Source organism: Erpetoichthys calabaricus, chromosome 1, assembly GCF_900747795.2.
Source record: "Erpetoichthys calabaricus chromosome 1, fErpCal1.3, whole genome shotgun sequence".
Lineage (NCBI taxonomy): Eukaryota > Metazoa > Chordata > Cladistia > Polypteriformes > Polypteridae > Erpetoichthys > Erpetoichthys calabaricus.
The window spans coordinates 47,905,776-47,929,541 of NC_041394.2; the positions used below are offsets into that span (position 1 = coordinate 47,905,776).

General features: G+C 41.5%; 1 protein-coding gene across 1 annotated transcript in view; it reads right to left on the reverse strand.

Annotated features, from left to right (window-relative positions):
- piwil2 (piwi-like RNA-mediated gene silencing 2) overlaps positions 1–14,509 on the reverse strand; it is a 211,332-nt gene extending 196,823 nt beyond the window's left edge. The window contains exon 1 of the mRNA XM_051924076.1: positions 12,727–14,509. Coding sequence (XP_051780036.1) covers positions 12,727–14,505 — 1,779 coding nt within the window. The 5' untranslated portion in view covers positions 14,506–14,509. The remainder of the gene's footprint in view (positions 1–12,726) is intronic.
- Positions 14,510–23,766: the final 9,257 nt, after the last annotated feature.

The following is a 23,766-nucleotide window of genomic DNA, read 5'->3' on the forward strand; positions in this document are numbered from 1 at the left end:
TTAAATAAATTAATGTACCAGTAAACTTTCTCTTGTTTACAGCTCAATGGACCGGGGTGACTGGACAGGAGCATTCTGCAGAGGCGAAGTTAAATAAATAAAATATGTAAGATGAGAAGATACATACTACACTTCTGTCTCTACTAGGGGTGTGCAAAAAATTGATTCGCAAAAGAATCGCAATTTTATCTCTACCGATTCAAAATCGATTCATACAGGACACAAAATCTATTCATATTTCCCATTTTATAACAGCGCGAGTTTATCTATTTTTCCGGATAGGAGTTTGTCAATCCTATAGATGGCGCTATGCCAGTTTCTGCTCAGATAGTAATCCTTGGTGTGAGTAAGAAGAAAGTGAGTGAGTGCACATGCAAGCATTCGATGGACGAGCCATGGAAAACGCAGTAGAAAAGAATACTGAACCTGCCCCATCCTCATTTAAGGCAGACGTCTGGGCACATTTTGGATTCTACAACATCGATGGCAAGAAAGAGATTGATAAAACTCATGTCATATGCAAGCTTTGTAAAGCTAAAATCAAATATTTTGGAAACACTACGAACCTCAGGACTCACATGGCACATCATCATCCAGAGGATGCAAACGAAGTTGAGCCAAAAGTAAGAAACATTCCAGGAGACCAACGCACTCTGTATCAATGTTGCAAACTTCCAACCAACTCTGAACAGGCGAAGAAAATAACTCAATCCATAGCCTGTTTTATTTCCAAAGATCTGAATCTCTACAGCGTTGTTGAAAATTAAGGCTTTCGGTACATGCTGAAAACAGTTGAGCCTAGATACGCTATACCAAGCCGTCGGCTTTTTGCTGAAAAAACGATACCTCTGTTATACAAACAGACGAAGAAAAAAGTAGCGGAAGCGTTGAAGAAAGCAACAAGAGTAGCCTTAACATGTGATGCATGGACATCAAGGGCAGTCCAGTCGTATGTAACCTTTACCGCTCACTATATTACAGACAATTGGGAGCTTGAGCCGTGAGTTTTACAAACTACAGCAATAAATGAAAGCCACACAGCCGCACATATAAAGGAGAACATTTAGTCTGTCGCACAGGAATGGCAGCTCACAACCACTGACCTGGCAATTGTTACCGATTACGCTGCTAACATGCTAGCTGCTGCACAGCTGGGAAACTTTCAACACGTTAAATGTTTCACACATACCATCAACCTCGCGGCACAGGGAGCTCTGAAGCTGCCGTCTGTTTCACGTCTGCTGGGGAAAATTCGGAGAATTACCGGATTTTTTCATCGCAGTGCCACCGCAAATCATGTCTTTAAACAGAAACAGAAACTTCTGGAGCTGGCACCGCACAAGTTGACAACGGACATGGCTACACGATGGAATAGTGCGTTCTACATGATCGATTGATTCCTGGTGATACAACCAGCCATTTGCACTGCGCTTCTCTCTGCCGAGGTAAGAAAATGTGGAGCCGGCATCTGCACACTAGACGAAACCAACGTCGCCAACCCAGAAGAAGTTGCTGCAGCCCTCAAGCCATTAAAAGAGGCAACAAACAATGTCTGAAGAAGCCACGCCGACATTGTCTGTGATAGCCCCACTACATGCGCAGCTACTTCACGAAACAAAAGCAGGATTCTGTGGTGAAACAGCACTCGTCTGGGAAATCAAACAGGCAATTCACGAAGATCTGGCCAAGAGATACACGAGTGTGACAGAGAGAAATATGCTCCACATATCTTCAAGCCTGGATCCCAGGTTCAAAACACTGCCCTTTCTCTCTCAGGATGAGCAAGCGGCAGCACTTGAGGTAATTATATTCTTTAATAGTAAAAGTAAAAAACACTAGTTGCATGACAGTGGCATGACAATATGCTATTAGCAAAACCACATACACAGTGTGTATGGTTGTGAAATTACCATTGACATGTAGCACTTTAAATGTACCACAATAATATCTAGTTACTGCTTAGTTTGTTTATATAATGGTATATATGTATGGAATATACAATAATTAATAATAACACTGAATTTCTAATTGAAAGATAAAGGTTGGTTGATTGCGTTTTTGTTTTCTTTTATGGTGCATTAATGCAGAATGAGGAGCCAGACATCCCAAATGAAGTGCTGGATGATGAAGGCCCCCCTGTTCCCAAAAAAAGAAATACTTCCCTGCTGAATTTACTGGGCAAGACTTTCACTAATGTCAGAGTTGTTCCTAAATCCGCTGGCACCAGAGCTGAGGAAGAGATGAAGTATTTGGAAACTCCCTCATTGTCACTCTCAGAAGACCCCCTAAGTTGGTGGAGGTCTCAGGAGACTGTCTTTCCCCTCCTTGCAAAATTGGCTAAATGCTACCTATGCATTCCTGGTACTAGAGGGTATTCTCAACTGCTGGGGACATAATAACTGCACAGAGGAGCATGCTCACTCCAGAACATGTAGACCAGCTTCTGTTTCCACAAAAGAACATGTACATTCCAGCAGACAGTGGACTTTAAACTCACTAATGTGCTTACACCTGAATCTAATCTAATCTAATATATTCTGATCTGTTGTCAGTTTGACTGTAGTTTTCACAGTTCAAAAACTGTTGTCTGCTGAAATGGAAACGGTTTAGGTAAAAAGAAAATGTTTACAATTAATTAATATTTTGGATGTTACACTTGTTACAGCACTTTACAGCCCAATGTAGCAGCATTTTTATTTATTCTGATAATGGCACTTTACAACCAACTATTGCAGCTCTTATTTGGTTTTATTTCATCTACTTTTATTTAAGTGTCAATATAAGTTGTTTAAGTTGAAAGTTTGCAGTTTATATTTGCAACCGTTTATATTTTTGTAATGTGGCTTCAACTATTATCTGAGGGCTGTATTTTGTATCAGACTGATGAAAAATAAAAATTAATGTTTTCAATTCGAGAATCAGATTTGAATCGAATCGTGAGCCCAAGAATCGAAATTGAATCGAATCATTAGATTTTCTGAATCGTGCACCCCTAGTCTCTACGCTACTGCCAGTAAAGCAAATTAAACAATGTCTGCAATGTCAACATAAAAATGGCTTAGAATAAAAATCTGCCAGTTGAAATGTATGCCAGGAAAAAGTTTTGTGGGAACTAAAGTGAAGACACTTGACATTACAAATTTTTATAAGAAATGTAGGAGTACATCACGCAATGGAATACACCGGTTTTCAACAACCAAGACTGCTGTGCATATTAACTACAACACCGCACCTAAAACATACAATGCATACATTATGGATAGGGATAAACATGTTCAAAGCTTTACTGCAAGAAAACAGAAAGCATCACTACTGAGTATGATAAAAGCAGCACGTTCCTTTGCATCTGTGGAACATAAATATGGCATGAGTGAGTGCAAAGTTTGATAGATTAATAAGAAATAAACAGAAAATCACAAAAGTCTTTCTGCTGGAGTACTAAAAGCTGCTAAAATATTGTCTCAGGTGTATGAATGAACAGAATTCAAGCACATTAAAAGCTATCAAAAGGATTAAAATTAATCAAAAACCACACAGGAATACAACTTGTAGGCCACACACAATGACCCAGCCCAGGACTTGAACACTGATGCTTATTGTGGTAAGAAGGGGATTTACCTGCTGTGCCACAGTTGATATTACGTACAACCAGTGTCTAAGGTAACACAAAAGTAACATGTGTTTACTCTTAAAAGTGTAACTTAACACAATACTTATTTTATTGAATTAACAATACCTGCAATACAAAAAAAGTGCATTGTTTTACAAAAGTATGGCCTTTATCACAAAGAGGTTCCCTTCTGCTGTCAGAGTCAAGTCTGGTTTATACTTGATACATCTGTGCCGGTTGCAAGGGATGCACAGCAAAAATGTGCATAGTTTTTTTTTAAAAACACATTTAGGGCTAATTTTTGTGTTTCGTTTTTCTCCCAGGGCAGAATATTTTTCCAAAAAGTAACATTTTAAAAAAGAACACAAAGCAATGGTTTAACATATCAAATCAACAAAAAACATTTATTTTTGACAAATGTTACTGTCTTGCATGTTGTATGAGCCTGCATACTATATGATTTCACATACTGCACGTTACACAGCAAATTCCTGCAAAGTATGAGATCGCTCAAAGCAGCCAATTGCATGCATTGCCGCATTGCACTGTTTACTCCTTTCAATTGTCTGTTGCTGCACACAACACAGTCAGGTTTGTATTTTCTGTCCTCATATGTTGCAGGAAAGTGGCGCTCAGTCAGCCTGTCTGGCACTGCTCTTTGTGATGGCCTTCCTCGTTTTGCCAAAAGCACTGCAACATGCTCTGCCAGCAAGCTGTCAGCCACCTTCTTGCAGAAATCTGCAGTCATAGTGCTGTCACTGTTTGCCAGCTTGAACAATATATAGCCATTTGTAAGTGCAATCTCACGCATGCGATGGCACACAGTGTGGTGGTACCACTTAGTGGACTTATGGCCGTAAGTGTAGGACCCCAGAATCTGATCCAGGCGATCAACTCCAGCCATTTTACAGTTATATTCCTCAAGTGCAACTAGCTTGTCCAGCTTCCTACCTTCTGGGTTTCCCTTTTGACAATTAACTTTCTGACATATATTGTTAGTGTGTATTGTAGAGAGACAAGTCACCCGTTTGACATGCCATGCCACTGCCACCAAGTTTTCCGCCTGCATGAAAACCAGATTGTCACCTCTTTTCATCTTCAGCCTGTCTGGCTTCAACTGTGAAGGCATGTGTCTCCTGTTCACCCTCACTGTGCCAGAAGCTCCAATTCCCCCGCTCTGTAGCACCATGAACAATTCTGGGCATGTATAAAAATTGTCCATGTACACAACATGACCCAAATGTTCATAGCCCTGAAGCAGCTCCAGCACAACCTAACTTGTCAAGGGACAGTTCTCTCTTTGAAAGGAATACTTTCCTGTATATGTAATTACTTTCAGACAGAAATCAGCATTTGCTTCTGCCAGTACAAAATCCTTTATGCCATACTTAGTGGGCTTGTCTGGCATATATTGGCAGAAAAAAAGCGTCCCTTGTATTTTATCATAGATTCAGCCACAGACAGATCACGGCCAGGCTGATAAAATTGTTTATATGTTGGTTCCACAATGTCAAGCAGGGACTATACATGGGGTTATAGCCTGGCTCACCCCTTGAGATTTGCTTCTGGTTATCACAGAAGTGAATAAAACTTTGCAGGAGCACGTACCTATCACGTGGCATAACCTGTCCAAAGCCACCAGGGCGACAAAGCACATTTGGACCAATGCTCCCTGAAGTTATATCGTCAGTGTAGTCTAGTCCCATCTCTATTTGTAATGCCATAAAGCCCTTCATCTCATCTTTTGTTGTGGGTTTCCACTTTGAAAAACGAGAATGCGGTGCAAGCACAGCCCGCAATTCTAAAAATTGCTTTGCATACCGGTTTGTCTCATCCGACAGTAGCTGAAAAGCATACTCCGGAAAAAACAGACTGAAGTTGTCCAGCAGCTGGTAATCTGTCACGTCCACCAGCAAGCCATGCTATGCTGTCTTGTGAAGTCCGGTAGCCAGTTTGGCTCCCAAGGATCAATGTCTGGGTATTCCTCCCACACGAACCTTGCCATAGGTGCATCGGCTGCATGATCAGCTGGGGTGGCATCAGCTGGAGTGCAATCAGCTGATGACAGTTCCGCACTCTCTTGCTCGATCTCCTGATCACTGTCAACAAAATCAGATTCTGAAAAATCAGAGTCCGACTCAAAGATAATGCACAAAACATCATCTGCCGAGTATTTTGTTATCTGCCCTTGCTTCGCTCCCTCGTAAGAAGTCGATGCCATCCTGCCTTTGTTTACATTTCATAACTCATGGACACGCAAGGATTAGATGCCGAGTCAATGAGTCTAACATTCCTCCAAGCAGAGAGGGAATGCCTGTGATGTAACAGTGAGTTTTGTCGCCATTAACAGCTGACTGTCGCCCTCTACCCCTGGATGTCGACATGCGCCCTCAACCCCTCCTTGTAGACAAAAGTTGACATCTGCACTAAAAGAGTTAAATTACTACATGGCAATTCAGATGTGGAGCCATTTATCCTAAATGATTAATTTTGAGGATATAAAATAATCTGAAGTTCACCTCTTAATCATGTAGGTTAACCACTTACGAAAATATACTTCCCCTTCCTTCATCGCTTTTGGTTAATACAGTAGTTCTCATACTTCATCTTCTTTTTTCCTCTTAATGTCAGTAAAGTCTTACTCCGTTAGCAGACTCTCACTTTCTCTGGTGTAAAATTGTTACATACCCAACACTAACCAAACACTGTCACATATTAACTAGGAGAATGCCAAACAAACCAGACACAATCGAAAAGGCTCTCAAGTGCAGTGTCTGTGCTCAATTCCCACCGTTCTGCTATTGGGTCTACCTTTATAGCCAGCATCTACAGATATTTCCCCCCAGAAGACCTTTTAGGTCCGGACCCAGGGTGTCACAGTATTTGTAACCTGTTTCATACAGGTTCATGGATTTAACAACAAATGGCTGGCTAGTGAAATGTGCATTTTTTCATATAAAAAGAAGAAATAGTAATGCAAAAGTTACACATGGTTTGTAATGCATTACAATTTATAACAAACTAGCAAAATACCCGCGCTTCGCAGCGGAGAAGTAGTGTGTTAAAGAGGTTATGTAAACATATATATACATATACATATATACATATGCATACATATCTACATATACACATATATATATATATATATATATATATATATATATATATATATATACACACACACACATCAACATATATATATATATATATATATACACATACATATACACACATACATACACACACACATATACATATATACATATACACATACATACATAGTGCGTTGTAATACGGGCTGTGATTGTTACATGGGAGGGAGACGACAAATCACAGCTTCCCGCTTTCTAATCGGGCCTGTGATTGGTGCTTTGACGGATGCCCAGATCCCATAGTATCTCCCCTTAGGAGAGGCGTTAGGCAAGTGTAATTGAATAGCGGTGCTGCAAGTTTAGCTTTACACCGGTTTTTAAGGCTTATTGACTGAAAGGGGCTTTCACGAAAAAAGTTAGGGCTTTGCTACAGGATACACCCTCCACAAGTTAAGGAAGTAAAAATAAAGGTATATATTTCTGTTTTATTTAAACCTTTTAAGTTTGTATGCGGGCAGTATGGTGGCGCAGTGAAAGGTGCCAGTTAGGAGACCCAGGTTCGCTTCCCTGCGTGGAGTTTGAATGTTCTCCCCGTGTCTGTCTGGGTTTCCTCTGGGTACTCCGGTTTCCTCCCACAGTACAAAGACATGCAGGTTAGGTGCATTGGCGATTCTAAATTGTCTGTGGTGTGTGGGTGTGTGCGCCTTGCGGTGGGCTGGCACCTTGCCCGGGGTTTGTTTCCTGCCTTGTGCCCTGTGCTGGCAGGGATTGGCTCCTGTATTTAGGATATAGCGGGTTGGATAATGGATGGATGGACATTTGTATGCATAGCCCCATTTGCCCGTTTTCTTTTTTTTTCTTTCTTCAGTAATATTTCAGACAAACCCGGAGCTTGTCAGTTCAACTCCTGGTACTGACACCACTGTGTGACCCTGAGGAAGTCACTTCACCTGCCTGTGCTGCAAAAAACAAAAGTAATGTAACAAATTGTACCTCAGATGTTGCAAGTTGCTGGAATAAAGGCATAAGTCAAATAGATAAATATGTATTATACACATAGGAACTATTCATTTATTTTCAGTTAAGTCATCTGCAGCAAACTTTTATAAATGAGGGTTTCTCCTTTTTAGATAGTGCAAACTGTTTCTTCTTCATTGAGGTTTTCTCTTGGAGAGCTTTTTTCATTTCATTGAAAATTAAAGCAGCAGCTGCCAAAATATGTTGCTTTCTTATTAATATTTCAACATTGTGTAAAATAACTTTATAAAGTAACATAAAAGGTTTAAATACTGGTTATCCTTTTACACTAAAATATTACTAAAGAGATACAAAAAAAGTAAAATGCATATGTTGTTTTTCTTTAAGGAAATTAAATATTACTGAAGAAAAAAAAAAAAAACTAAAACAGCCAAATGGGGCTATGCATACGACCTTAAAAGGTTTAAATAAAACAGAAAAATATACCTTTATTTTTACTTCCTTAACTTGTGGAGGGTGTATCCTGTAGCAAAGCCCTAACTTTTTTCGTGAAAGCCAGTTTCAGTCAATAAGTCTTAAAAAGAGGTGTAAAGATCTTGACAATAAGCTATGCAAACCCACCAAGATATGCAATTGTTTAAATCAAGGCGCGAGTCGAAAAAACACCATCCCATACTATTAGTTAACGATTAATACATTTCTATATGTACTGTAAGTATACAATACAACTGATAATATGTTGCGCTTATTTATCTGGTGTACCGACATTTTTGTGCGTTTAACGGCTGAAATCTAACGTGGTTTGTGCCCTTCAGAATGAAAACAGTTTGCATTTACCTTTTTAATAAAAGGCGAGCTTTTAAGCCTGAGAAATCACCCCGTAAATGCACACGTTTAATTGCACATGTGTTAATATGTATGCTTACACAGTATTAAAAGACACTCAACAATTAACGTCATTTACCTTCGTTCCCACGTTTGAGTTGTGCTGTTTTCAGTTCACATGATTACGTAGGAGGCGTGATGACGCGATACGTGACTCCCCCTCCTCCATTACAGTATATGGACAAAAAAGAGGTTCCAGTTATGACCATTACGCGTAGAATTTCGAAATGAAACCTGCCTAACTTTTGTAAGTAAGCTGTAAGGAATGAGCCTGCCAAATTTCAGCCTTCCACCTACACAGGAAGTTGGACAATTAGTGATGAGTGAGTCAGTCAGTCAGTCAGTGAGTGAGTGAGTGAGTCAGTCAGTCAGTGAGGGCTTTGCCTTTTATTAGTATAGATATATATATAGATTATATATATATATATATATATATATATATATATATTATATACACACACACACACATATTACGATTGTTATAGTTCTCTTTGTATACCACGTTGTCAGTTCAGCACACCAGTTGTAATATGACCAAGCTGAGCAAGCACACTCTTGAGAATGCAACGTACAGTTGTACAGGAGAAAAGCAATCTTGCCTCAAATCAATGGCAACCTTTTGTAGGTCTATGAACTTAATTTAAACTTTAGGTTTACACAGTGCTTTGTTTCCGACGTGCTACGTTCAGTCAGTTCATGTGAGCCGCTCTCTTGTATGATGTTGCAATGTCCACGGCTTTATTTAATGTTAGCTAAGACCCGGCACTTAAAAGTTTCTCGCTACAGCAATTTTAACTCCGTTACAAAGTCATCCAAAGTCTCATTTATACGTCGTGTCTTCTCATTAAACTTGTATCTCGCGAATATGGTATTGCAAACGGCAGCGGGAGCGTTTCTATAAACTTAATTTAAACTTACAGTTTACACCGTGCTTTGTTTCCGCAGTAGCGAAGTGATCACTCCTGCTGCGTTCAGTCAGTTCACGTGAGCCGCACCTGATGACCCCAAATCGCTTGATTCGCTAACACAATGTCTAACCTGTATCTCAGAATGGATGAATAGTAACTTTCTCAAATTAAATAAAGAAAAAACCGAAATCTTAGTGATTGGCAATAATGGATACAATGAGGCTATTAGAAATAAACTGGATGCATTAGGATTAAAAGTCAAATCGGAGGTAAAAAGCTTAGGGGTAACCGTTGATTGTAATCTGAATTTTAAATCGCATATTAATAAAATCACTAGGACAGCATTTTTTCACCTAAGGAACATAGCAAAAGTTAGACCTCTTATATCATCGAAAGATGCAGAGAAATTAGTTCATGCGTTTGTCTTTAGTCGGCTAGATTACTGTAATGCACTCCTCTCAGGACTACCCAAAAAAGACATCAATCGTTTGCAGTTAGTGCAGAATGCAGCTGCTAGAATCCTTACCAGGAAAAGAAAATCCGAACACATTTCTCCAGTTTTGATGTCACTACACTGGTTACCTGTGTCATTCAGAATTGACTTTAAAATTCTGCTTATGGTTTATAAAGCTTTAAATAATCTCGCCCCGTCTTATATATCGGAATGTCTGACACCTTATATTCCAAATCGCAACCTCAGATCCTCAACTGAGTGTCTCCTTAGAATTCCAAGAGCAAAACTTAAAAGAAGTGGTGAGGCGGCCTTCTGCTGTTATGCACCTAAAATCTGGAATAGCCTGCCAGTAGGAATTCGCCAGGCTAATACAGTGGAGCACTTTAAAAAACTACTGAAAACACATTACTTTAACATGGCCTTCTCATAACTTCACTGTAATTTAATCCTGACACTCTGTATATCCAATTCATTATAATAACTATTCATTCAAAATTTGTACTAACCCCTACTCTCTCTTCTGTTTTCTTTTCCGGTGTCCTATTGGTGGTGGCTTGTGCCACCACCATCTACCCAAAGCACCATGATGTTCCAACAATGATGGATGGATTAAAAGCCAGAAGTCTGTATAACCATCAGCATCAAGTGACTCCGTGAGAACCCTAACTACAAAGAGGACTATTTCATTTATGTTAGGTAGAATGCCCAAAGGGGACTGGGCGGTCTCGTGGCCTGGAACCCCTACAGATTTTATTTTTTTCTCCAGCCTTCTGGAGTTTTTTTTTGTTTTTTCTGTCCACCCTGGCCATCGGACCTTACTCCTTTCTATGTTAACTAATGTCTTATTTTAATTTCTTATTTGTCTTTTATTCTTCTTTTCTTCATTATGTAAAGCACTTTGAGCTACTTTTTGTATGAAAATGTGCTATATAAATAAATGTTGTTGTTGTTGTTGTTGTTGTGTGATTTTGCGATGTCCATGGCTTTATTTAATGTTAGCTAAGACCCGGCACTTCAAAGTTTCTCGCTACAGCAATTTTAACTCCGTTACAAAGTGATCCAAATCTCGTTTATACCTCGTGTGTTCTCATTAAACTTGTATCTTGCGAATATGGTATTGCAAACGGCAGCGGGAGCATTTCTATAAACTTAATTTAAACTTACGGTTTACACCAGGGATGTGCAAAGTCATTACTGGAGGGCCGCAGTGGCTGCAGGCTTTTGTTCCAACCCAATTGCTTAATAAGAAGCACTAATTGCTCTAGAAACACTTCTGTTTCATTTTAGTTATCTCCCTCGTTAAGATTTTGAACCCTTATTGCTTATTTAAGTCTTAAACAGCTGCATTCTTGGTTTTTAATTGCTCCTTATTAGCAATAAGATGCAAATGACAAAAGAAACCAGCAGTTATCCATTTTGCTTGTTACCCTTTACGCCTGTGTGTATTTATCATGCACTATTTGGTTTAATTAAATACTTGGAAGGAAAGAGAAGACAAAAAAGTCAAGGACTGAGAATTACCCATCCGTTTTAAACTTCAAAATATTTGGATATCTTTAGAATGGAAAAAAAAATCTAGGATTTGAGAATGACTTGACATAGCAGAGTTAAAGCACTAACAAGCCATGAAATGTAATTATTGGCAAGGATTGTTTTCTAATTAAACAACTGGGTTGGAATAAAAACCCGCGGCCACTGCGGCCCTCCAGGAATGACTTTGCACACCCCTGGTTTACACCGTGCTTCGCTTCTTATTGTTTCGCTGCCTTCTGAATTGTGTACGTACTGCGTTCACAGTCAGTTCACGTGATTACGTGGGAGGCGTGATAACGCGATATGCAACTCCGCCTCCCACAGCCAGCGAGCTGCAGTCCATTACAGTATATGGACAAAAAAAGAGGTTCCAGTTATGACCGTTACGCTTTGAATTTCGAAATGAAACCTGCCTAACTTTTGTAAGTAAGCTGTAAGGAATGAGCCTGCCAAATTTCAGCCTTCCACCTACACGGGAAGTTGGAGAATTAGTGATGAGTCAGTCAGTCAGTCAGTCAGTGAGGGCTTTGCCTTTTATTAGTATAGATAACTATGTAACAGTTACTTTTTATTAATGAGCAATGTAACAAAAGGTGTTTTCACACACATATTCTGAACACTGTTTCGAGTCAGGGGATGTTCCTTTACTTTGTTTCAAATTCCAGTTAGTTTGGTTGCATATCACACTGCAACCTTTCCAGCCAACTAAGCTTATCAATAAGCATTCATTTTCCCAAGAAATACTATCATGAAGGATCGATAACAGTAGTATTTGTGCAACACCGCATTTTCCATAATGTCCTGGTTTTTTTACAAAAAAAAAAAAAAAAAAAAAAAGTAAGCAAAATGCCTATCAAACAACTAGAACATTACTACATACTGACATACTTCAGTTCTAGGACAATGAGGTATCTGGCAAGTTTCATTTAACTGCATGATGCATATTCTCCAGTAACCTCTACACGTGACCTCAAATTTATCTCAAATCACAAGTCGGCTGTCTGGACTCTTGCAAATTTTTGGTAATAATCATCAAGCATTCAAAAATGAGCAGCATTTACTACATAATGTATGTCAAAGTTAGTGTGCACATTGAAAGGACACCCAACATGCACACATTACTTTCATGGTGTAAGATCTAGGAGTTTGATACACTCTCCCCCAACCCCACCCCCCCCCCACCCCGGAGTTTGAAATCCCACTTTGTGTTAAAGTCAGGATTTAAACCTCTTCTTTTCAAAAATTAATTTCAGCAATTATTCTTACCTTGGGTGGGGGGGCCTCTGTGACTCCTGACAAAGAACTTGGTGTTATTGTAGAACTTTGGGGTGCTGCAGTTTTTGGAACAGATAATACCAAGCCCCTGGAACGGCCCTGGCCAGTTTCTTCAGAAAATTGTTGGGGCCAGACACGGCCCAGACTGGGCTCTTTCAGGTGTGGCAATAGGGGATGGGCACGACCCAGGCTGCTGGGTGCTTCAGGGCATGATGGCAGGGTTGAGCCAATAGTCACATGGCTCCGGTCAACCTCTTCAGGTGGTGTCTGTAGGAACTGGGCCCGGCCTGGGCCAGGAGCTTCAGGGGCCAGCTGGAAGGGCTGGGAATCGCCCAGGGTGAGCTCTTCAAGAAACGGCTGCTGGGACTGAGTGCCACCGAGACCAGGCTGTTTGGGAAATGGCTTCAGGAGCTGGGTGTGGGTCAGGTAGGACTCTTTTTGTGGCAGCTGAAAAGACCGGGCGCGGCCCAGGGCATGCTCCTCAGAGGGCGGCTGCCAATACCGGGCGCGGCCCAGGACGGGCGCCTCAGAGGGAGGCTGCCGAGACCGGGCGCGGCCCAGGACGGGCTCCTCAGAGGGAGGCTGCCGAGACCGGGCGCAGCCCAGGACGGGCTCCTCAGAGGGAGGCTGCCGAGACCGGGCGCGGCCCAGGACGGGCTCCTCAGAGGGAGGCTGCCGAGACCGGGCACGGCCCAGGACGGGCTCCTCAGAGGGCGGCTGCCGAGACCGGGCGCGGCCCAGGACGGGCTCCTCAGAGGGCGGCTGCCGAGACCGGGCGCGGCCCAGGACGGGCTCCTCAGAGGCTGGTGGCCGAGAACGGGCGTGGCCCAGGACGGGCTCCTCAGAGGCTGGTGGCCGAGAACGGGCGCGGCCCAGGACGGGCTCCTCAGAGGCTGGTGGCCGAGAACGGGCGCGGCCCAGGACGGGCTCCTCAGAGGCTGGTGGCCGAGAACGGGCGCGGCCCAGGACGGGCTCCTCAGAGGCTGGTGGCCGAGAACGGGCGCGGCCCAGGACGGGCTCCTCAGAGGGCGGCTGCAGAGAACGGGCGCGGCCCAGGACGGGCTCCTCAGAGGGCGGCTGCAGAGAACGGGCGCGGCCCAGGACGGGCTCCTCAGAGGGCGGCTGCAGAGAACGGGCGCGGCCCAGGACGGGCTCCTCAGAGGGCGGCTGCAGAGAACGGGCGCGGCCCAGGACGGGCTCCTCAGAGGGCGGCTGCAGAGAACGGGCGGGGCCCAAGACGGGCTCCTCATAGGGCGGCTGCAGAGAACGGGCGGGGCCCAGAACGGGCTCCTCAGAGGGCGGCTGCAGGGCCTGGGTGCCTCTCAGACCAGGCTCTTCAGGAGATCGGTGCCATGGCAGGCCACCACCGGGGCCAGGATCTTCATGTGAAAGCTTCAGAGACCAGGCATGGCCAAGGCCAGGCTCTGTGGAGGGCTGCTGCAGGGACCGAGCATAGCTAAGGCCACGTACTCCAAGGGATGTCTGTAAAAATAGTGGTAAATTCCTGGAGGGCTCCCTCCGACGCTGTAACTCTGATTCTCTAGCATACTTAAAACCTTCTCCAGGACCCTTGGGTGCAGTTAGCTGCAGTTCCCTGGCATGCTCCGTAACACATTCTTTTGAAGTTTTAAAGCCTCTGCCAATTCCACCTTCTGCATGTTTTGAAAGCGCAAGGCCTCTTCCATGCCCAGGTTCCACTTCTTTTGGGGGCGAGTGTGGGCCCCCATCCTTTCTTTGTTGTCCTCTGAATCCCAGGTTGCTTGGATCCATTACAGTATCTAAAATAATGAGGGGAAAAAAACAGATGAAAAATATTTTTGAGTTGAGAATTTCTTCAAGTTACAATGTGGAGGGTAGGGCAGCTGACACACACACACATTCATTCATACTAACTTTTCTAGTCAGCTTAACACTGATCAGGCCCTCTGAAATTCCCAAAACTATTAAAAATGTATAACTTTTAACAGCCCATAGCATTTTTTACATATCAACTCAAGTACCCTGCAATCAAGCAAAAAATCGTAAAAACACAAACGTGTGTAAATTTATCTTAGTGTCTGCATGCACTGAGGAGAAAAGATAGGAACAGATATTGGCAGTACCATATGAGGTCAGCTGGAAAAGAGACTGACACTGCAGCCTTCTTTAATAACCAATTATCATGTAAACATGACTAACTAAGGATAGGCCTAGGGCCCTATGATTTCCGTGATGCAGAAAACACGGATGGAATCACGGAATTAACTCGTTTGTGTGTGTTTCCTACATGCTTTCTCATTAAGGGCACGCAAATTAACTAGCTGCACGAGACAGAAATGTCGAAGCAAGCACTATCAGATACCCTATGTCGAAAAAACTAAGACACACAAGGTTAACTGCAAAATTGATGTCACAACAATATCCCGGCAATTTTTACGAATCTGGACAACAACTTTTCTGCAAATTTTGCCAGCATACCAGAAACTGGACACTTGCAATGACCAAGTCAAATCTAAAACCAATCTCAAAAACAAGGTGAAATTAAGATCAAAAAGTGTTCCCCTTCAGGTAACAATAGAGAAAACAACAAAATCAGACGCAAGACGCCAGTTTGTGTCCAAGACAGTTAAGATATACCGCTCAAAAAAATGACGAACATGTGTCATTTCTTTATTAAGCATTGTAAACAAAGGAGGAGCACGGTCTGAAAATGACAGCAGCCTTCGTCAAACTCATTTGCCCCATGTCTTGGAACAATATACGGACACGTTCTTCGAAAGATTTGTGGTAAGAAAATATGTTGTAGTTGAAGAAACCACTGACAGCCAAGACCACATAGTTCTCATCATAGTGATAGGCGAGTAAATATTTGACTGAATGATAATTCTTTTATGTAGGCAGTTCTAACTGTACATGATGTGAATCATTTAACCGATTAAATTACCTGTTTACAGGTATTTAACCGGTATTAACAGCCTTTCCCGTAGAAAAATTTTATTAGCGAATGGCAATGGTTGTCAACATGTTAACTTTTAAAAATTAACAACAATGTTTTGGGGTTTAATAAATGTTTTGCCTCTTGGTGACAAGGCAAGTAAGGTCCACATTTGACTCTTCCATTATAAACTAACCTGTGCAGAAGAGCAGGCTTTTCCTCAGATGCAATAAACCCTTAAAAGTGAGCCACTCTTTCTATTTTCTAAAAGTGAAGTTAACCTTCATCTCAGAAGGATGCACCAAACTAGTAACAGCTCTTACAATTCTGGAGGGCACTCGCTGTCCTATTGCAGTCTCAGCATACAGCATCATGGAGGATCTGGGCTCCTACCTGATAAATGGAACTGTAAAATAAGGTTGAGTTGTACTAGTGCACTGTTTAAAAAAAAAAAAAAAACGTAAAAATCAGAATCAAGGAAAAGTAACACGAACACCAAAAATCAAAAAAATAAAGTTGTATAACAACACAGATTCCACAGGGCCCTATAAGCATAGAAGGTTGACTATTTGGATACTGAAGAAATTGCTGGTTAAAATGGGGCTTTAACAGCCATATGTGAATATTTATAATAAAAAATTAAAAAAAAGTAATTTCGAGCAGAAATAGCCATTACAAACACTAGTAATGCAATGGCTTTGTTTTTCAATCAATTTAATGGTATGATAATAAAAGGTATCAGTTTCAATCAAAAACATGAAAATTTCTGGGTAACCCCAAATTTGAACAGTATACACACACACACACACACACACACATACATACATACATACATACACATAAGAAAACATAGCTTTATCCCAGATTACACCCAAAATTTGGATACGCTATGTAGACGACACATTCGTCATATTAAGAAAGAACCAGCTGAATGAGTTCTTCAATCATATTAACACAATATTCCCTGCAATCCAGTTCACAATGGAAAAAGAAAACAATCGACACATCAATTTCCTGGACATTTACATCAAAAGAAATAGTGACGCCACCCTGACCACAAGTGTTTACCGCAAACAATGCCACGCAGACAAGATTCTACACTTCGCCAGCAATCACCCGGTATCTCATAAACGGAGCTGCGTGAAAACCCTATTTAAACAAGTCCACACGCATTGTAATACCAAGGAAACAAAAATTAATGAGAGACGCTATCTGTTTCAACTTTTCACCTCGAACGGATACTCAAAATCATTCATTAATCGGAGTCTACAAAGCAGGCGCCAAAGGAATCAGCATACAAGCAACGTAAATCAGAATCCCCACCCCACCTGGCATTCACTCCCGTATCACCATAATGTGCCAGAAGGCACGGCACGCACCCTGACCAAGTGGGGCATCAAAATAGCACATAAACCCACCAACAATCTGTGCATGGTCCTGTTTAATGCTAAAAACAAGAAATCGACAGCCGAAACACGAAACGCAGTTTATAGTATTCCATGCAATTCTTGTTCAGCTGTATACATAGGACAAACGTCAAAAAAAATCTCAACACGTGTACAGGAACATCGCAACGCCGTCAGAAGAAAGGACGCACTCTCTTTGATATATGCACATACTAAATTGACAGGACACACATTCAACTGGGACAACGTAAAAGTAAAATTTAAGGCCAGTACAAAAAGCGCCAGAGAGTTGGCCGAGTCTTGGCTATCAGATGAAAACGTCATCAACAGACACTTGGACATAAACCCAGCATATGCAACTTAAGAAGGACATATGCACTTTAATTAAACGATACACCCCCCCCCCCCTTGATCATACTGACTTAGTCACCGCCACCCACACGCCCCCATCCCCAATACTGAATGTGATGCTATATATTGCCTTTGATTCTTGTAAGTCTAAGCATTATCCTCTGAAGACCACCCTTGATAGGGGTTGAAAGCTCAGGAATAAAACTATTTTATGATATGTGATTTGTTTTTTCTCCCTTTGTGGATCTCCAACTGCAAATATATATATATATATATATATATATACACATATATACACACACACACACACATACACACAGTACATACACACAGTAAACCCTTGTTTATCACGGTTAATCCGTTCCAGACTCTACAGCAATAAATGAATTTCCGAGAAGTAGGATTCTTTATAAATCGAATATTTTCGCAGTTAGAGCAGAGAAAACCTGTTTACGACCTACTAAATACGTTTTTTAGCATTATTAGAGCCCTCTAGACATGAAATAACACCCTTTAGTCAAAAGTTTAAACTGTGCTCCATGACAAGACAGAGATGACAGTTCCATTTCACAATTAAAAGAATGCAAACATATCTTCCTCTTCAAAGGAGTGCGCGTCAGGAGCAGAGAATGTCAGAGAGAGAGAGAAAGAGAGAGAAAAGCAAACAATCAATACGTGCTGTTCGGGCTTTCAAGTACGCGAAGCACCAAGTGGGAAGCGTATCGTAGATCATTGAGGAGTTTTATTTAATACGTAATACGTGCTCTGGTTGGGTAGCTTCTCAGCCATCTGCCAATAGCGCCCCTTGTATGAAATCAACTGGGCAAACTAACTGAGGAAGCACGTGCCATAAATTAAAAGACCCATTGTCCGTAGTATCTATCTATCTATCATCTAGAAATCCGCGAACCAGCAAAAAATCCATGATATATATTTAGATATGCTTGCAATTATAATCAGCGATGGAGTGAAGCTGCAAAAGTCGAAGCGCGATATAGCGAGGGATCATTTATTATATATATATATATATATATATATACACACACATACACACACTATATATATATATATATACACATACACACACACAGTATATATATATATTAGTACATATACATAGTACATATATACACACACACACACTGTGTATATACATTATACTCACCATGTGTGTTTGTGTGTGTGTGTGTGTGTATATATATATATATATATATATATATATATATATACACACACACACACACACACGAGTACTGTGCAAAAGTTTTAGGCAGGTCTGAAAAAATGCTGTAAACAAAGAATGCTTTCAAAAATGGAAGTGTTAACCATTTATTTTCATCAATCAACAAAATGCAGTGAATGAACAAAAGAGAAATCTAAATCAAATCAATATTTGGTGTGACCACCATTTGCCTTCAAACCAGCATCAATTCTTCTAGATACACTTGCACACAGTTTTTGAAGGAACTCGGCTGGTAGATTGTTCCAAACATCTTGGAGAACTAACCACAGATCTTCTGTGGATGTAGGCTTCCTCACATCCTTCTGTCTCTTCATGTAATCCCAGACACACTTCAATGATGTTGAGATCAGGGCTCTCTGGGGGCGATACCATCACTTCCAGGACTTCTTGTTCTTCTTTACGCTGAAGATAATTCTTAATGACTTTGGCTGTATGTTTGGGGTCATTGTCCTGCTGCAGAATAAATTTGGGGCCAATCATACGCCTCCCTGATGGAATTGCACGATGGATAAGTATCTGCCTGTATTTCTCAAGATTGAGAACACCATTAATCCTGACCAAATCTCCAACTCCATTTGCAGAAATGCAGCCCCAAACGTTTAAGGAACCTCCACCATGCTTCACTATTGCCTGCACACACTCAGTTTTGTACCGCTCTCCAGCCCTTCAACGAACAAACTGCCTTCTGCTACAGTCAAATATTTCAAATTTTGACTCATCAGTCCAGGGCACCTGCTGCCATTTTTCTGCACCCCAGTTCCTATGTTTTCATGCATACTTGAGTCACTTGGCCTTGTTTCCACGTCGGAGGTAAGGCTTTTTGGCTGCAACTCTTCCATGAAGACCACTACTAGCCAGACTTCTCCGGACAGTAGATGGGTGTACCTGGGTCCCACTGGTTTCTGCCAATTCTGAGCTGATGGCACTGCTGGACATCTTCCGATTTCGAAGGGTAACAAGCTTGATGGGTCTTTCATCTGCTGCACTAAATTTTCTTGGCTGACCACTGCGTCTACGATCCTCAACGTTGCCCATTTCTTTGTGCTTCTTCAAAAGAGCTTGAACAGCACATCTTGAAACCCCTAACTGTATGTGTGTGTGTGTGTATATATATTATATATACACACACTAGTCATTTAGCCCGTTACAATAACAGGCGCTAGAACAGTAGTGCATAAACATTAGTAGAAACAGTCTATATTAAATGGCAAGGGACTTTGACCTCATTCTTTTTGTTGGTCATATTTTTCTTTCTTTCAGCCTTTCTTTTGTTGATGTTTACTTGCTGAGCTGACCGTTCTTCGTGGGCTGCCGCCGTGTATTGTGTGTCTTTAATTTTCTGTGACAGTAATACTGTCTTGTACGTCCGTAATATACCTTTAATTTTCTCTGGCGGTAATACAGGCGTGCGCGTCGGTAATATGCCTTTAATCTCTTCTGACAGTAATACTGGCTTGTCTGTGGCTATAATATGCGTCACTGTGTTGTGTACCTTTAATTTCCTCTCGCAGTAATACTGGTTTGTATTTCCATAAAACGCCTCTAACTTTCTCTGACAGTAATATAGCGCATCACACTGTGCCCCGCGCATGCGCACTTCACCAGAAGCCCCGCGCATGCGCACTTCACCAGAAGACACACACACACGGACACACAAAGGGATTTTATTAAAGAGGATATATATATACATACATACACACACACACACACACACACTGTGTATATTGTCACACACGTGAGCATGGGAAACAGCTGAAGAGCCTAAACACTAGTAATTCTACGCCAGGCCAGGGGGCGGTGGAGTGTACTGACTCTCTCTCTCAGTCCCTTGCAGACCTTTCCCGGGAAATCCCGCCTCTTGCCGGCCCTAAGGACGACGTCACTTCCGGGCACGAGGACGCCACTCCCAGTTCCTGCAACGTTGACTTCATTTCCTTGCCAGGCCTTTAAAACTGCCATCTTGCCTCAGTACAGGCAGTTCTGTTCTGGACTCTGATCTATACACATCGTGTACAAAAAAGAAGCAATTTTGCAGCCGAGCATATTATACGGGTGGCTGCCCCAACTCTTTATATAGTCACAAGAATGGGTCAGACATCATAATATTATATATATAATATATATACACACACATATATACACACACACACACACACACAGTGCATCCAGAAAGAATTCACAGCGCATCACCTTTTCCACATTTTGTTATGTTACAGCCTTATTCCAAAATGGATTAAATTCATTTTTTTCCCCTCAGAATTCTACACACAACACCCCATAATGACAACGTGAAAACAGTTTACTTGAGGTTTTTGCAAATTTACTAAAAACAAAAAAACTGACAAATCCCATGTACATAAGTATTCACAGCCTTTGCTCAATACTTTGTCGATGCACCTTTGGCAGCAATTACAGCCTCAAGTCTTTTTGAATATGATGCCACAAGCTTGGCACACCTATCCTTGGCCAGTTTCGCCCATTCCTCTTTGCAGCACCTCTCAAGCTCCATCAGGTTGGATGGGAAGCGTCGGTGCACAGCCATTTTAAGATCTCTCCAGAGATGCTCAATCGGATTCAAGTCTAGGCTCTGGCTGGGCCACTCAAGGACATTCACAGAGTTGTCCTAAAGCCACTCCTTTGATATCTTGGCTGTGTGCTTAGGGTCGTTGTCCTGCTGAAAGATGAACCGTCGCCCCAGTCCGAGGTCAAGAGCGCTCTGGAGCAGGTTTTCATCCAGGATGTCTCTGTACATTGCTGCAGTCATCTTTCCCTTTATCCTGACTAGTCTCCCAGTTCCTGCCGCTGAAAAACATCCCCACAGCATGATGCTGCCACCACCATGCTTCACTGTAGGGATGGTATTGGCCTGGTGATGAGCGGTGCCTGGTTTCCTCCAAACGTGATGCCTGGCATTCACACCAAAGAGTTCAATCTTTGTCTCATCAGACCAGAGAATTTTCTTTCTCATGGTCTGAGAGTCCTTCAGGTGCCTTTTAGCAAACTCCAGGCGGGCTGCCACGTGCCTTTTACTAAGGAGTGGCTTCCATCTGGTGGATTGCTGCAGAGATGGTTGTCCTTCTGGAAGGTTCTCCTCTATCCACAGAGGACCTCTGGAGCTCTGACAGAGTGACCACTGGGTTTTTGGTCACCTCTCTGACTAAGGCCCTTCTCCCCTGATCGCTCAGTTTAGATGGCCGGCCAGCTCTAGGAAGAGTCCTGGTGGTTTCGAACTTCTTCCACTTATGGATGATGGGGGCCACTGTGCTCATTGGGACCTTCAAAGCAGCAGAAATTTTTCTGTGACCATCCCCAGATTTGTGCCTCGAGACAATCCTGTTTCGGATGTCTACAGACAATTCCTTTGACTTCATACTTGGTTTGTGCTCTGACATGAACTGTCAACTGTGGGACCTTATATAGACAGGTGTGAGCCTTTCCAAATCATGTCCAAACAACTGCATTTACCACAGGTGGACTCCAATTAAGCTGCAGAAGCATCTCAAGGATCAGGGGAAACAGGATGCAACTGAGCTCAATTTTGAGCTTCATAGCAAAGGCTGTGAATTCTCGTGTACATGTGCTTCCTTAGTTTTTTTATTTTTAATAAATTTGCAAAAACCTCAAGCAAACTTTTTTCACGTTGTTATTATGCGGTGTTGTGTGTAGAATTCTGAGGAAAAAAATGAATTTAATCCATTTTGGAATAAGGCTGTAACATAAAATGTGGAAAAAGTGATGTGTTGTGAATACTTTCCGGATGCACTGTATACACATATGCTGTATTTATATATATATATAATTACACACATATACATACATACAGTGGAACCTCGGTTCACGACCATAATTCGTTCCAAACCTCTGGTCGTAAACCGATTTGGTCGTGAACCGAAGCAATTTCCCCCATAGGATTGTATGTAAATACAATTAATCCGTTTCAGACCGTACAAACTGTATGTAAATATATTTTTTTTTTAAAGATTTTTAAGCACAAATATAGTTAATTACTCCATAGAATGCACAGTGTAATAGTAAACTAACGTAAAAACATTAAATAACACTGACACAAACACCCAGGCTTCCTGCTCAGCTGCACTCTAACATTGCAGCAGTTCGTGCTATAGCCTTGCAACCGATCGCTGTATAAACACATTTTTTTTTTTTAATGAGTTTTAAGCACATGGGAAAAAAAAGGAACATTTGAATAAATTCGAACTTTATTTAAAAACCAACCACAAGCAACCAAGAAAGTAATATTTACTTTCCAGATGCACTATGCAGATGCACACCTGCCTAAAACTTTTGCACAGTACTGTATATACCAGGGGTCTGCAACCTTCACTATCAAAAGAGCCATTTTGCCCCCTCTTCCTCCAAAGAAAAATAGTCTGGAGCCGCAAAACATAACACAGCTTATAAACTTTTAAAAGTTTTAATCTTTTTTTAGATTTTACATGTTACAACCACGGAATACAACAAACAGAAGTGCAGTGTGCATGTGTAGGCCTACTTTGAAATAAATTTAACTGAACTCTGCAGACCTATTTGAGTCCTTCCTATACCTGTATAAAATTAAAATAAAAACTAGCCCACTTTAATATAAATAAAACATTTAGCTGTAGCTTAGCAGCTTTAAAAAAGTAAACATAAAATTCCATTTCAGTGTGCTCTCATCCTCTTCAGGTTTCCCTCTCAGCCAGCAATCAACTGAAGCATCTGAACATACAAAAAAACCTACATCAGCTCCGGGTCTGAAATAAATGTGTTTTTTTTTTTTTTTTTTTTAAATATTAGCCTATTAAATGCTATTGTTCTAACCTGTTTAATGTGACTTCTGTTTCTGAAGTTCGCTGCAGATCATCTCTAGCACTTTGAGCTACTTTTTGTATGAAAATGTGCTATATAAATAAATGTTGTTGTTGTTCTATGTCGGGGCTATACGATGTGACTTTGACCTTCACACAGGACTGCAGGCTCATGTGTGAGGTGGGAGAGATATTTGGACTTTATGAAGTTCATGCTTGAGAAAACTTGCTCACATAAGTATGTTGAGCCAAAGATGGACAGGACTCCAAATGCATATTTTTTCATGTTCATATATGTTTCGGGAATGGCAC